The sequence below is a fragment of the Microchirus variegatus genome, assembly GCF_963457635.1.
Source record: "Microchirus variegatus genome assembly, chromosome: 17".
NCBI classification, from domain to species: domain Eukaryota; kingdom Metazoa; phylum Chordata; class Actinopteri; order Pleuronectiformes; family Soleidae; genus Microchirus; species Microchirus variegatus.
Genome location: NC_139818.1, coordinates 14,553,412 through 14,566,717, shown reverse-complemented (window position 1 = coordinate 14,566,717; position 13,306 = coordinate 14,553,412). Strand labels below are relative to the sequence as shown.

The window sequence follows — 13,306 nt, the reverse complement described above, 5'->3', positions numbered from 1 at the left end:
CCTCTCAATAAACACACTTTTCTAATGACATATGGCTCTATCTCTTTGTTTTCATGGCCCGACATGCTACCTCGTGTAGGTTGTTTCTGTCGAACTAAAATCTATTCTTGTGCCGTATGGTACATGCAAAGATAATTTTTGCACCTTTTCCATTTGCAGAATCTTCCTCGTCTTGTAGTTCCTGGCTGCGGAGCTGAAAGCTGCAGCAACAAAAAGCAAGTACAACTCATGCTGAGAAATCCATCCACTTTCAGGAGGGTAAAGTGGATTATCACAAGGCAAAGGTAGAGATGAAGAACTCACACCTATGGTCAATTTAGAGCGTCCCAATTAACCTAATTCCCCAATCTGTATATGTTTTTTGGATTATGGGAGAACATACAAACTCCTCACAGAAAGGCCCTGGTCAAATCATGATCCAAACTGGTTAACCTTTAAATGTTAAAAGTTACCCAACAGGTGTGTGTGTGTGTGTGTGTGTGTGTGTGTGTGTGTGTGTGGTAAACCTTGAATTGTGACTAATGACTGGTATGAATTATAAGCTGTGGACATCTGACTAGTAAAAGCTGAACTACGGACATATGTGACGTCATTTTGACTAGTAAAAACTGATTTGCAGATATCTAAAAACTAAAGTTTTGACCAGTCAAAATGACGTTGCAGATTGAATATCCTGTCTACAGATTAAATGTTTAAACTGCTTGCGTGTGTGTGGGTGGGTGTGTGCGCGAGCGACGGAAGTAGAAGGTCGTGAATCATCGCAGGTCAAAATGTGCCACACCCACTGGAAAGAATAGCACGTGTTTATACAACCCTTTCTGTAGCTGAATATACCAGTCAGACTTCTTCTTATGTCCTTTCTTCTACTAATTAAGTTTCCAGTTTTTTTTGTTCCACTGTCGTGTTTTTTTTAAGCCTGTTTTGTTATATTTTTAGTTCCCCTCAGGCTCCGCACTCGCCACCTAAAGGGTCTTTCGCACCACTTGACCTCGACCACAGTGGCTGTTAGCTTACTGTCTCATAAAGTTTCTCACATTGTACGTGATGTACAAACATTATTTGGTGAAACTTTACATTCCCACCATCGCAGCCCGTCCGTTTGTGCTGACAGTTGTGGGACATGCTTCACTCTGAATGGCTGTTTCACACACGCTGTCAAAATGAGCTCCGGTAAGTGACGCTAACCAAAAGTGACGTTAAAAAAAACAACAACCATGGCGTGTCACGTGACCCAAACATGGCCGTTATGATGTGATAGTGACGTTGTTTGTGTCACACTTCCATAATGTTACTGTAATATTGTAACATAACTTTAAAATATGCAAATACTGGTGTGTGTTACAGTAGTGAAAGTTTATTGTTTAGAAGTTACAAGAGAAGCCAATTAATCGATCACTTTTTTAACACAAAAGTAACATGTAACAACCTTGATTGATGATTTTTTTTTTGTTGTTGTTCACACAGACACTCAAAACATTCTGATTCTAGCTTTGTAACTTATACTTTTGATGATTGCTGCAGCTTATGGTTATTAATAATATCAGTTAATGAAGAGAATTAGCATTTTTGCTTTATTGTTTTGCTAGAAAGTATTATTCTGTTGTCAAAACGATTGATAATATTATTATAAAAGGATCTATAATTATAAACACAACTGCTACATGGAAATGTGTTGTTGTTTTGTAACATTTTAACACAACGAAAACAAGCAGATGAATAAACAATGCTACTTTTATAAATCAGGGGTGGGTCAAAATACCGATTTGGTGATATATCGTCGTCCTTACTCAAGTAATAATTGATACAAGGGCAAATATCGAGATTTTAGTGCTCTAAAGTAAACAGTCCCTGCCAGTTTCACTCGTTGACGTCTCTACTTAATGTGTCCTCATGGCGGCGCTGCTGTCATGATCGCTATATGATTATATAGCGATCATTATCACAGAATCATTGGATCATGATATTACTGGTATTATGGACCATGTATCGCATTAGGTACCTTGTGATTCTCCACCTCTAATATAAATCATTTTGAGTTGCATCTGTGTGTATAGCTGTACTTCACCCTCTTGTCTGTCTCTTTTCGTCTTCACAGAGGAGTGTCCCTTCTGCGGCAAAACGTATAAAAGGTTAAAGAGTCACCTGCCACATTGCAAAGCAGCAGCGAACGCCCAAACGACCAAAATCGAACAGCACGTCAAATCGAAACAGACGACGCCATCTGCTCAGCTGGTGACGGGCATCTCTGATGCGAGAGCAAAGGCGAAAAATTCCCCACAGATGCTGTCAGTGGAGGCAAATCCCCAGTCGAAGGAGACCACTAAGGTGTCACCACAGTCATCCTCACCAGCAGTGTCTGCCAATAATGTTAAGGCATCATCTTCTTCATCACTTCCACCATCAACTAAGAAGAAGAAACCAAAGCTGTCTGAACAAATCAAGACCGGCAGCGTGCCCTCCTCTAACACCACAGAACCCTCTCTGTCAACAACCATCTCGAAAAAGAAGAGGCTCCGTGCTCAGATAGAAGCTGTAAAACATAACCAAGTTACTAAGCAATCGCTGGAAGGAACCAGATCTGCCTCAGAAGACCTGCTCTCAGAGTCAAGATCCAGAACCGCAACACAGACCAGGACCAATGTGATTCCAGACAACACCAAACCTAAAGATGCCTCTAAAAAGAAAATGCCAAAGACAAAGAAAGCTGTTCCCACAGACTCTGGCTGCCTGGATTCTGAATTGAATCAAAGTATTGCAAAACCCTTTGCAAGAGACGACTCCTGGGTGGACAACGCACTGGAAACAGAGGATTTAAGTGTGAACAAGATGTCCTTAAAATCTGACTGTGATCATCAGGCCAGGATCACAATCCAGAATGTTAAAACCGCGTTGAATCGAGCTAAAACCACCACACAGTCCAGCAGGGCGAGTTTTCTGAGCCAGACGGACCTCAACAATAACCTTCTTAAAACCAGCTTTGTTCTTGATCTCAGTTCAGAAACAGCTCCTGTCGAGAATGATGTCAGCTGCATAGTAGCAACTAAAACTCTGTCAGAGCAGCTGCCATGCACCCGTTTACAACAGACACAGCTACAGCCAGTTGAAAAAAGTTCCAAGTCGTTAATCCCTCTAAAACGTGATGGTTCCTCTCAGCCTAAACTGCCCCTCGCAGTACCTGTCCTCCCCTCTGGCCATACATCGTCTCAGGTGAGCCAGGCTACAGGTGCAGGCAGCATGACTGAGGCACTGAAGGTGGGCCATCACATGACAGATTTCCTCTCACTGTCAACATCCCCCCTTCACTTTTCCTCTCCTTATCTTTTCCCTCTTGCTTCACACGATATTTTCCAACGGGCAGAGACACTGAGAGTTGAAGACGTGGCCATACTTGAGGACAGGAAACCAAAGGCTGCTCACAATCTGACCAAAGGTCAGTTTTTTTTTGTTCAGTTGTAGTGAATGAGTTTCAAAACAACATTTAAAGATGATGTATGTAGGACGCGTACATCAGCGACTTTAAGCTTTTAAAGCCTGTCAGTGTGTTCACAGTTCAGAACGCTGCATTAGCGCCGTTTAAATGATCTGAAAAATGTGGAATCAGAGGGATGCACTTATGCTTTACACTGCGTTCATACACACACACATACGTAACTGTCCCATTAAACATTAAACCTTTTTGATGAACTGAAAGCATGTCACTGACTGAAAGTGAAAGTGTGTCGCAGCAGTGAATCATCACACGAGAGGAGACGACTGGGCGTCAATTACAGATGGTAAAAATATTATTATGTTAAATGTTCATCGATAGAGTGAGTGAGAGAGAGCGTCAGAAAACCTTGATTAAAGATCCCCAGTTTGTTTTCAGGTGTCTGCTTTACTGTTCTCTTATGCTTCAGATGTAGATTCAGTAATTAATAATTTTATTTATCAAAGCAATACTGTTCATTGAAGGATTTAGCAGTGGCCAAGTGGAACGTGAACTGGTAAATTTTATATACTGTAAGGTTGTCAGTCCACTCCAATCCCCCTAGGTCAAGAGAAATTGACCGGTCATTCTGTACTCGTGTGCGTACAGAAGTGAAAGAGGATGTTCTTGAGTGTTTATGTATCTGTATGTCCACACATTGATTCTTTGTTGGCATCCGGAACTGCAGATGCTGTGACGCAGCGGCATCTCGGGCAGGTCAGACTGAGGGAGCTACCCGCGTGGTTGGCCTGCAGAACACCCGGTCGCCCAAGACATTTAGTGGAAATGGTGCACAGAGGTGAATATTAAACACATCCTAAATACAAAGGCATGCATTAGTCAAAGAATGTTCTCGGTAGCAGATGAGATTAACTATTAAGAGACAATCAAATCTGAATCTGACCTCCTGTGTTCTTCCCTGATGTAGGCTGGCAGTGGTATTACAGGAGGTATATTGACGTGAAGAAAGGTGGAGTGGGTGGAGTGGCCATGCTGTTAGCAGGATACTGTGTGCTCAGCTACGTCTGGAGCTACCCTCATATAAGTAAAAAGAGAAAAAAAGAATTACAATGAGTGTTGTTACATGCAGTGAATAGAGATGACTGTGTTTGTTTTTCTTTCCAGAGAGTGATCGTTGGAGGAAGTACCACTAAGGACAAGGAGTGACAACAGCAAAGGCAGTTTGTATGTATTCATACAAAAATAAAAACACAACCTGTTACACCTGCACACACTGTTAACTGCTGACATACTACAGCTTTATATTTGACTGATAAAAGTTATTTGGTAAAAGTAATTATCTGCCAAAAGGTGACACAGATGTCAAACTATTTTTGTATAACAGCTGAATGTGTTGTAATTATTTTGGTAGCAGTTGTATTCTCAGTTGACGTGGTCCAGAAAGGGGGCATTTAGATGCTACTGCAGTTATTTAAATTTGAATTTAACATGTTTGTATTTATTTTCTGTAGTTTCCCATTTATCTTTTTCGATTTTTAATATGCACAGGAACATATTTCAGATGTTGAGTGTGTGAGACTATTTCTCTCTCAGTTGAAGGATCATTAGTTTTAGTTCATAATAAGAGGATTATGCATTTCATGCTTTTTTCAGCCCTGCTGTTTGTCCCAGGAGCTCCACTAGGGGTCACTGTTAAGTTATGTCTGAATTAAAAAAAAGGGAGGATTGGCCAGTCAAATTTTTTTTGGCTCCTTTGTGCAGAGGTCCATGAGTGGATTCAAGGGAAGCCAAGAGCTTTGAACTTAATGAAAAATCTTTCTCTGGGAGCTCATCTATAGAGAAACAAGCCAATTTATGTATTCAAGAGTGGATCCAATATGTGCAGAAGAAGAGATGTAGATCTGTTTTTCTTTTTTTTAAAAAACACTTTCCCTGTCACCATCCCTGATGTTATTATGCATGCTTTATCTGCCAGTGCTTCTGTGTGTGAACACTCACAGAATAGCAATGACAGGACACTGAAGGAGGCTCTCATCCCGACTGGACCAGTTTCTTATTGTATTCAAAATGAATTTATTGTTGACTCTCCTTTCTGCTGTGGTGGACACACATGAAGTACAAATGAAGAAATGACAGTATGTTTGTAACCATTGTTTTGTCTGAAGCTGCGTTTGCCAACACAATAAAAAATTATTTCCATTTTCTGTTTGTTTTGTTTTTTAACATTCTTTTTTTTCATACAAAATTATAAATATTTTGTGTTTCACTTTTTGTTTTTGTACAAAAAAACAATGAACTATACAAATCAATGAAAAATGTAGGCAGACATATATCAAACAAATCTCGCACTGAAAATAGAGGGGGGAAAAAAGCAGTATGTTCCAACCAGGCCCTCATGCTGATATGCATCCAGGTGACACTTGTTTTAAACCAACACATTGGTTTGGACAAGTTTTTCTTTTGTTCAAGTCTAAAACTAAGTGCTAAAGAGGCACAAGTGGCCACTGGCACTCAATTGCACACAGAAAAAAAGACAACAGAGTCATTCAACAACGCCTCATGTGAAAGTCATTCAGTTTTCTCCTGTAGTCGACTGGAAATTACATTTCAAAGACAAACATGGTAATGTCCAGAATCAACCCCCAGATTATCGAATGTATTTAATCTAAACTTTGTTTCTAATTAAGGTTTGGCAAAAAAAAAACACCACAACACTGATGTTTGTGAACTTAAATATAAACATTTTCACTCCGAAAACAAATGCATGGCAAATTTTTGTAGTTAAATCTTGATCACATAAATCACAGCAAATTACAGAAAAGGCAAGAAACACACTAATTTTAAAGGTATTGTAACCTGGGGCAAAGGGAGAAAGATCTGAGGATGATTCTGGATCTGAACACACGCGTATCTTGTTCATTTTGGTCGGTACTACTGAAAAAAAACATCCTTGGGAACAAAGCCCAGAGTGTGGCAATCAAACCACCAGACTACATGAAATCTTAGTCATGGACCAATGAGTAGAAATTCAGATTAGCACACACACACTCACGCATACATTGACAGGGATGCAAAGACATTAAAGCATAGATTGACAGATATGATCATTATATCATTATTTGAAGACTTACATACAATCACTGACCTTTCAAGGTCATTCAAACCAATGACAGCATTGTCATGTTCACAAATTGGTAACAAATTACGATAAACAAAACAGTCGTGTTTTGTAATATCCTTTCTAAAAAAAAATCAGGAAATAAAAATAAGTTAAAAAAGAAACAAAAAAGATTAACATATCTTCCTCAATCTGAGGATTTGGCCCTCCTGACACAGACGCGTGGTAAAAGTATTATTATTTTTTAAGTGGTTGAAATGGAGATTTGCCTTGTTGTGTCTGTGTCAGGGCTTGCATACCTTTAAGGTACAAAAGAAAAAAATGTCCAAGAAAATGTGACTGAAGCACTGGGGGGGGTTGAGCATAGCTGGGTACAGTAACACGTCTATATTTATCAATGTGACTAGTCTGACTGGTTTCTAGTGTAAGAGGTTATCCTTGTTGCAGGCAGCTGAAAGCAGGCAAATTTTGGTTTGGTTACAATATTCACATTCTGTTCAGCCTAGCGCGCACACACACACACCGCAGATCTACGACAGCTGCAATCATATAGTTCCTGAAAAAAAGCAACAGTCTGTTTAGTGCAATTTGTCTATGTGAATGAGTCTAACCCTAAAGGGAAACCCTCACCTCTGAACCGTGTTATCTACTGGACACAGTGTACTAAAGCATATGTGCGTGCGTTTACTGTGTTTATCTGTGATACGGGAAAGAAAATAGTCAAAAGGAAACATTTTTGAATACAGCTTCTTCATGTAAACACTTCAAAAAGAAAAACCTACAATTAGGCACTGTCGTCATTTTTGTCCCCCATTCACATCCTGGTCATTCAGCAAACTTATAGGGGGGGGGGGGGGGTAATTAGCTGGCACGTAATAATATTAATGGCGCGTATCTGTATGTGTGCATGTGTGAAGAGAGGAAAACCGACATCCAAGCTACGGACGTCCCTGTACCTGTAAAATAATGCTCACATAAACCACAAGATCATTCTCCATCTGTCAGTCCATTGCATTGCACAAATTCCCGGATCATTATAGGTAATTTTCAGTGCCTATGTTTACCTTGACTCCTACATTATATTTTAAAGTTAAAGAAAAAGAAATACAAAAGCAAATACATGCTACATGGCCAGAGATCATCTCACAAAGACCAGGGAACTGACGGAAGAGTTCACCTCTCTTCACACAGGGATCTTTTTGCGATGGTATAACAAACAGCACAACAGGGGGGTTTGTCATATAAAACAAAAAAAACACATACACACATAAAAAGAAGTCAAAACAATACACTGGAGGATGATATGAAAAGCCTCAGTGTTAACATTCCAGGATGCTGTTGACTGCCGCCTCTAGAGCAGAGTCTGTGTCAGGGTGAGGGGGTGAAGTGAGCTGAGGTGGGTACTGGGGCTGGATCGGATGGGAGGACAGGTGGGGGGAATCTTGGTAGTGTGTCTGTCCTTGCGGCGTTGCTGCGAAAGGTGAGGGGTTACCTTGGTTATAGCTGTCAGCAGCAGTTATGCTGTTGCTGCTCGTGCTGCTTGGCCCACAGTGCTGCTGGGATCTCTTTAGTTCAAGGACACTCTTGTTCTCTAAGTGCTGAGGGTGGAGTCTATCTGCTGCACCTGATCCTACAGCCTCACCCCCTCCCGGATCTCCAAACGCGGGCTGGGAGTCTGTCCTGTACGGTGGCTCTGTGGCGTGTATGTCTGCCTGATTCCAACTACTGCTGGACGGAGGTGGGGCTGGATCTTGGAAAAGTTTGGATTTCATCCCACAACAGAAGTCTTCCAAGAAGCTGTCTATAAAATAAAAAAGAGGGACAGAAGAAAAGACAAGTTTAAAAACGACGTACAGCAGAATTATTTCTCCAAACTTGTTTACTCGTGTAGTTTTTCTTCTTACCTGGATCCACTAGTACCATTCGTTTGTCTTGTGTCAGGTTGCTTCGTTCCTCCTGGTTAAAGGTCCTGTCAATCATCACCATTTCCGATGATGGACTTGAACGCTTTAAGGGAGGAAGGCATCCTGTTAGACTCTCGTCAGAATGTGAAACATGCTCACAACAACTTGTTCATGTATGCACATACCTCAGCTTCTACCAGCAGCAGTCGCCTGTATTTGTTCACCATGGCCTGGGTCCTCTTCAACACTTGAGTCGCAACTACCTCAAATTCGTCGTCCACTGTAATGACACAAACCTTTACATTAGTTCAAAACCACTTTTACTTTACCAAATGTGCAATATTTGTGACGTATGTTTTAAGTTTTCCCGTAAATTCCGTACCCTGCGAGAACTCGTCCTGGTCAGGTGGAGCCCCCTGGAACACATGGTACGGGAGAAGTCTTTGCAGTGCATCACTGACCGAGTTGAATTGACGTCTGTCTGGAGTATGAACTCTAGCATGATCCCTCACCAGCTGTTGTAAAATCCTATTGAAATGAAAGGAAAATCACGGAAAAGTCAACGGCTGAAAATATATACACAACGACTCAACGTCCTCAGAAGGATGAATATCGACATAATACATCTCAAAAACATACTCACATTCCATCTCTTGTAAGTGGTTGAAGGGCAGGCCGCTTCAGCGTACTGACCTAAACAAAGTAAATGCACCAAAAATTAATTAACATTTGTATTGTCCTCTTAAGCTTAATCTAATGTTTAAGTAACAGGGCTGTCATCTTATAGAAGACCAAAACCTGGTCTTAGTAACAACACTTTTTAGATCCCTGGTCTCTGTGGTTATTGGGTAGTAATTACAAGCCCTTGACGGTGATAATAGCCACTTAGCATGACTGCTTGCTGCAGCTTTAGATAGCCTAAATCAGTGTTTCCCAACCCTGGTCCTCAGGGAACACGGCCCTGCATGTTTTAGATGTTTCCCCGCTCCAACACACCTGATTGAAATGGTCAGCTATCATCAACCTCTGCAGAAGCCTGATAATGAGCTGTTCATCTGAATCAGGTGTGTTGGAGCAGGGCAACATCTAAAACATGCAGGGCAGTGTTCCCTGAGGACCAGGGTTGGGAAACACTGGCCAAAATAAATATGTCCAATTTGCCTGACCACATGCAAAGCTGATAATAATGTCACAATATATATAATAATCCAAAAGAAAATATCATCGGTTAGTGGCAGCCCTAAAATGTACACAAGTTTTTTTTTGTTTTTTAAATGAACTTACCTGAGAGTTTAGCGTTGAATCTTGCATCATGGTTTTCATAGCTAAGAGAGAGATATGTTTTGTCATTTTGTGCAGCAGAGTATACTTATTCACATATTGAGCTGATCAAAGCCTTTGTTACCATGAATGTTGCTGAGTTGTGTCTGGTTGAGTGCAGGTGATGTAGAATTCTGAAAAATGAAAGACAAGTTGGTCAGATGATAGTTTTCTTGCATAGACGGTAATAAAAAAAGAATAATAAATAAACAGTGATCTGAGATTATACCTGTCTGTAATTTTGCTCCTGTGTCACAGTTCCAGGTAAGGGGGACAGAGCAGTGCAGTTCTGAGTCTGAGTGACTAGAAGGCGCTGCACAGGGCTTGCCGACACTTGGCCTTGACCGACAACCGATGCAGTAGCTGGGCCAACCAGGGTTAGCCGCCCAGGGGCGCATGAAGTCTGCACAGGAGCAGAGCTTGAACAGGAAACTCCTGTCCATGTTTGGGTCACACCTGCTCCGACCTGACATCCAGTGACTACTCCCTGATTCAAAATAAGCTGACCCCTTTGTGGTGCAGTGAAGTTCTGCCCTGCAACAATCTGCACTGCATTCTGACTTGTGATTAGGGTATTTGAGTTAGAGTCTGTGGGGCCACTGTGGATGGTACTGCCTGGAGTTACTGCCAAAGAGCTGGGAAGTAAGAATTGTCCAGGTGGTATGTTTGTCTGTGCCTGTACTTGTTGGTGCTCCATGGGTGGCTGGACTACAATAGAGCCATTGGCTGTATATTGCCCACCAGGGGTGTTAGCATTAATCACATTTGCCATGGTATTGGAAGTGGGCTGAAGACCAAGGCTGTAGACAGTCTGAGCCCCAGCTTGAAGAGGTTTTGGTTGGATAGGTCTGACAAGAGTTTGTGTCCCTCCCGGACCTCTCTGGATGATGATGTTTTGAAGAGGGATGTTTTTAAAAGGTAAGCCAACTTGGCCTACTTGCCCTTGAGTAGGAGCAAACACCTGCCCCCCTGTTGTGGCCCCTGCAGCACCTACAGGGGCCCCTGGCCTTAACAAAATCTGAGGAGTTCTCTCCAAGCTACTCAGAGTCATCACCCCCCCACTGGCCCCAAAGGAGCCTAACAACTGGATGTGTGGGGCTGAGCCATTGGGCAGCTGAAACTGGCCGGTGGGGAACGCAGCTGCCGCCGTTGTAACCACACCCACTCCTCCTCCATAAGCCCCCGAGACAAGCTGCGAAGGGAAAGGAACCGGAGCCTGCACTAGGGTGGGAGCAGGCTGGGCGTCCAGTAAGGCCTCCTGAGCCAGTGTCTGCTCAGTGATGTCAGCCTCCAGAAGAGACTTCTGTAGGATGTCAAAGGGCTGGTCCTCTCCTCCGAGGTCTCCGTCACCAGGGGAGTTTCCAGACACCAATTCATCCTCGATAAATGACAGGCTGCTGGAGAGCTGGAGGCCTGCCCCAGCTGAATCGTCACTGAATTCACCCATTGAAGAAGAGCCATCCTTGAGTCCAGTGTTGGAGCCAGCCTAAATGAGGGATTTAGAAAAAAATGAGGGGAAAGTGGAAAACTGTTTGCACATAAAAGGCAACTTACCCTGTAAGGCAGGGTCTGCTGTGCTTTTCACAACCTTACGCAGCAGCCTCATTAACAACTTTCATGACAATGACTGAAAAATATGCTGTGTTAAAGCTTTAATTAATTGCCAGAAACCAAATATTTTACCATAAACTAAAATGTACATGTGCTGCTTAGATCTAGGTAAATGCGGGTATACTTACTGCATCACTAGCAAAGAAAGATCCATCTGAACCATATGCTGCATTTGTTACATCATCCTCCTCAATCTGCAAAAACAAAAAGACAGAACTTAACAGAGAACAAAATGAGCTTTTGCATTGGAAGAAGCCTCTTATTGAACAACTTTGTAAGAAAGGACTTTGAATGAGTTCTGTCGGTTACTCACGGACTTGCTGTTGTTGCCATGGAGATAGTCATTCAATGCATCTACATCCCTGAAAACGATGGAAAAGAAACTTTTAATGGCCACAAAACATATTTTAAACATGTTTGATATAATGCTTCTTTCTCTTTTTCTGCTTCTCCCTTTAGGGGTCATCATACCAGATCTAATAGTCTAATCTTGAATTATCCCTTGTGTCCTCAACAACACACATTTAATACAACCTCCAGTTATTTCCAATGATGTATGGCATGAAAATGTCTAGCTTGTAGATATGTGTGTCTTTGATTACAAACCGAACCTTGCTATTAATATTGCTTGATCATTTTAGTGAAATATGTCCAAATGTAAAATATGTGAGACCACACTGTAAATACCCCTAATGATGACAAATGCATGCATTGCTTACGTACATTATTCGTATCACGTTAGCTAATTTAATAAAGGAATTTTTACCCTAAAATATCCAGAAGATGGCGATCGTCCTCATCATCCATGGCACCTGAAAGATTATGGAATAAAGCTAATGAGGAGATGTGACGAGATGGAAGAAGGCTGCAGTGAACTACAGATTGAATCATGCATGCTTAAATCAGAGGGGACCTTTGACCACTAGCTTCATTAACTGGTGCAAAGTTGATCACTTGTGTTTGTTTTTACTTCTCAGATTGTGCATTGTGTTGACAGTAAGGTGTCTCACTCACAGATTTCCAGCAGGAAGCATGGGTTCAGTCATCTAATCTTCTAATCTTATTTCCTGAAGTAGGCTGGGCTGCAGGGTGAGAAACTGGATTTAGTAAGATTACAAAATTACATGTGTGAGATACAGTGTGGTAGTGAACGAGGGGGGAGAGGTCGTGTGAAACAGTGGGGTGCAGAGTAGGAGGGGTACAGATATTGTGTTCACTGTTATGGGAGATGAATGTATAAGGGCAGAATGGCTTGATCCCCTCCTACAGATTGTCAACTGACACATACTCCCACCCAGTATCCTCCTCTCCTGTCCCACATTGGTTGTCTTTAGTGTCTGCACACAGTGAAGACGGCCATCTGAGTGTAAAACTCCACCCTTCTCCATTTATACCATGAGCGGTTGTTGCGAGGTTGTACATTTAAGAGGTGGCTTCATGTTGTCAGCCAGCATATATGCAGCCATCTTGGTGCGACTGATAAAATGGAAACAACCTTGAGACAGTGAACACCATTGTGAACTAGCAAAGTGAGTGACTGTAAATGTGTGAGGTAATATTTGTATACAAAACCATCAACTTATTTTGATGAATATCTCAGTATTTAAATTAAATGGTATTTGATAGGCAGGGCTGTGTTGATACTTTGTCAGTTGGGGGAAATGTGTTATAGAGTCTGTGCAAAATGTTGCTGCAATGCTACAAAATGGCTGTTACATGCCATAGGCTGTCTTTCTAGCTCAGACACGTTCAGCCACCATCTTTGATTTCAGGACAACAAAGAACGACAGGGATACAGTGAAAATGCGCAGTTTACATTGACTGCAGTTACTTATACTGACAAATAAATCAACTTAAATTGAATAATACACAGAGAGGTGTTTTCTTTTGAAGCACCAGTGCCAACTACACCACAGTATGTAGTAT

The 13,306-nt window shown here is 41.7% G+C and overlaps 2 protein-coding genes across 2 annotated transcripts; one reads left to right on the top strand and one right to left on the bottom strand.

The window, feature by feature from the left end:
- The first annotated feature begins 1,035 nt into the window (after positions 1 to 1,035).
- Positions 1,036 to 5,273, top strand: LOC310939020 (uncharacterized protein). Its single transcript, XM_083903687.1, has 5 exons — positions 1,036 to 1,170; positions 2,096 to 3,430; positions 4,155 to 4,265; positions 4,395 to 4,511; positions 4,592 to 5,273. Exons 1-5 carry the CDS (start codon positions 1,161 to 1,163, stop codon positions 4,618 to 4,620), a joined length of 1,602 nt encoding a protein of 533 aa, XP_083759813.1. The 5' UTR covers positions 1,036 to 1,160; the 3' UTR covers positions 4,621 to 5,273.
- Positions 5,274 to 6,810: 1,537 nt separating this feature from the next.
- bicral (BICRA like chromatin remodeling complex associated protein) lies at positions 6,811 to 12,500 on the bottom strand. Its single transcript, XM_083904142.1, has 12 exons — positions 12,395 to 12,500; positions 12,147 to 12,192; positions 11,694 to 11,742; positions 11,509 to 11,574; positions 9,999 to 11,255; positions 9,855 to 9,903; positions 9,734 to 9,774; positions 9,093 to 9,142; positions 8,832 to 8,977; positions 8,635 to 8,729; positions 8,450 to 8,552; positions 6,811 to 8,346 (listed from the first exon to the last, which is right to left on the bottom strand). Exons 2-12 carry the CDS (start codon positions 12,185 to 12,187, stop codon positions 7,865 to 7,867), a joined length of 2,379 nt encoding a protein of 792 aa, XP_083760268.1. The 5' UTR covers positions 12,188 to 12,192; positions 12,395 to 12,500; the 3' UTR covers positions 6,811 to 7,864.
- Positions 12,501 to 13,306: the final 806 nt, after the last annotated feature.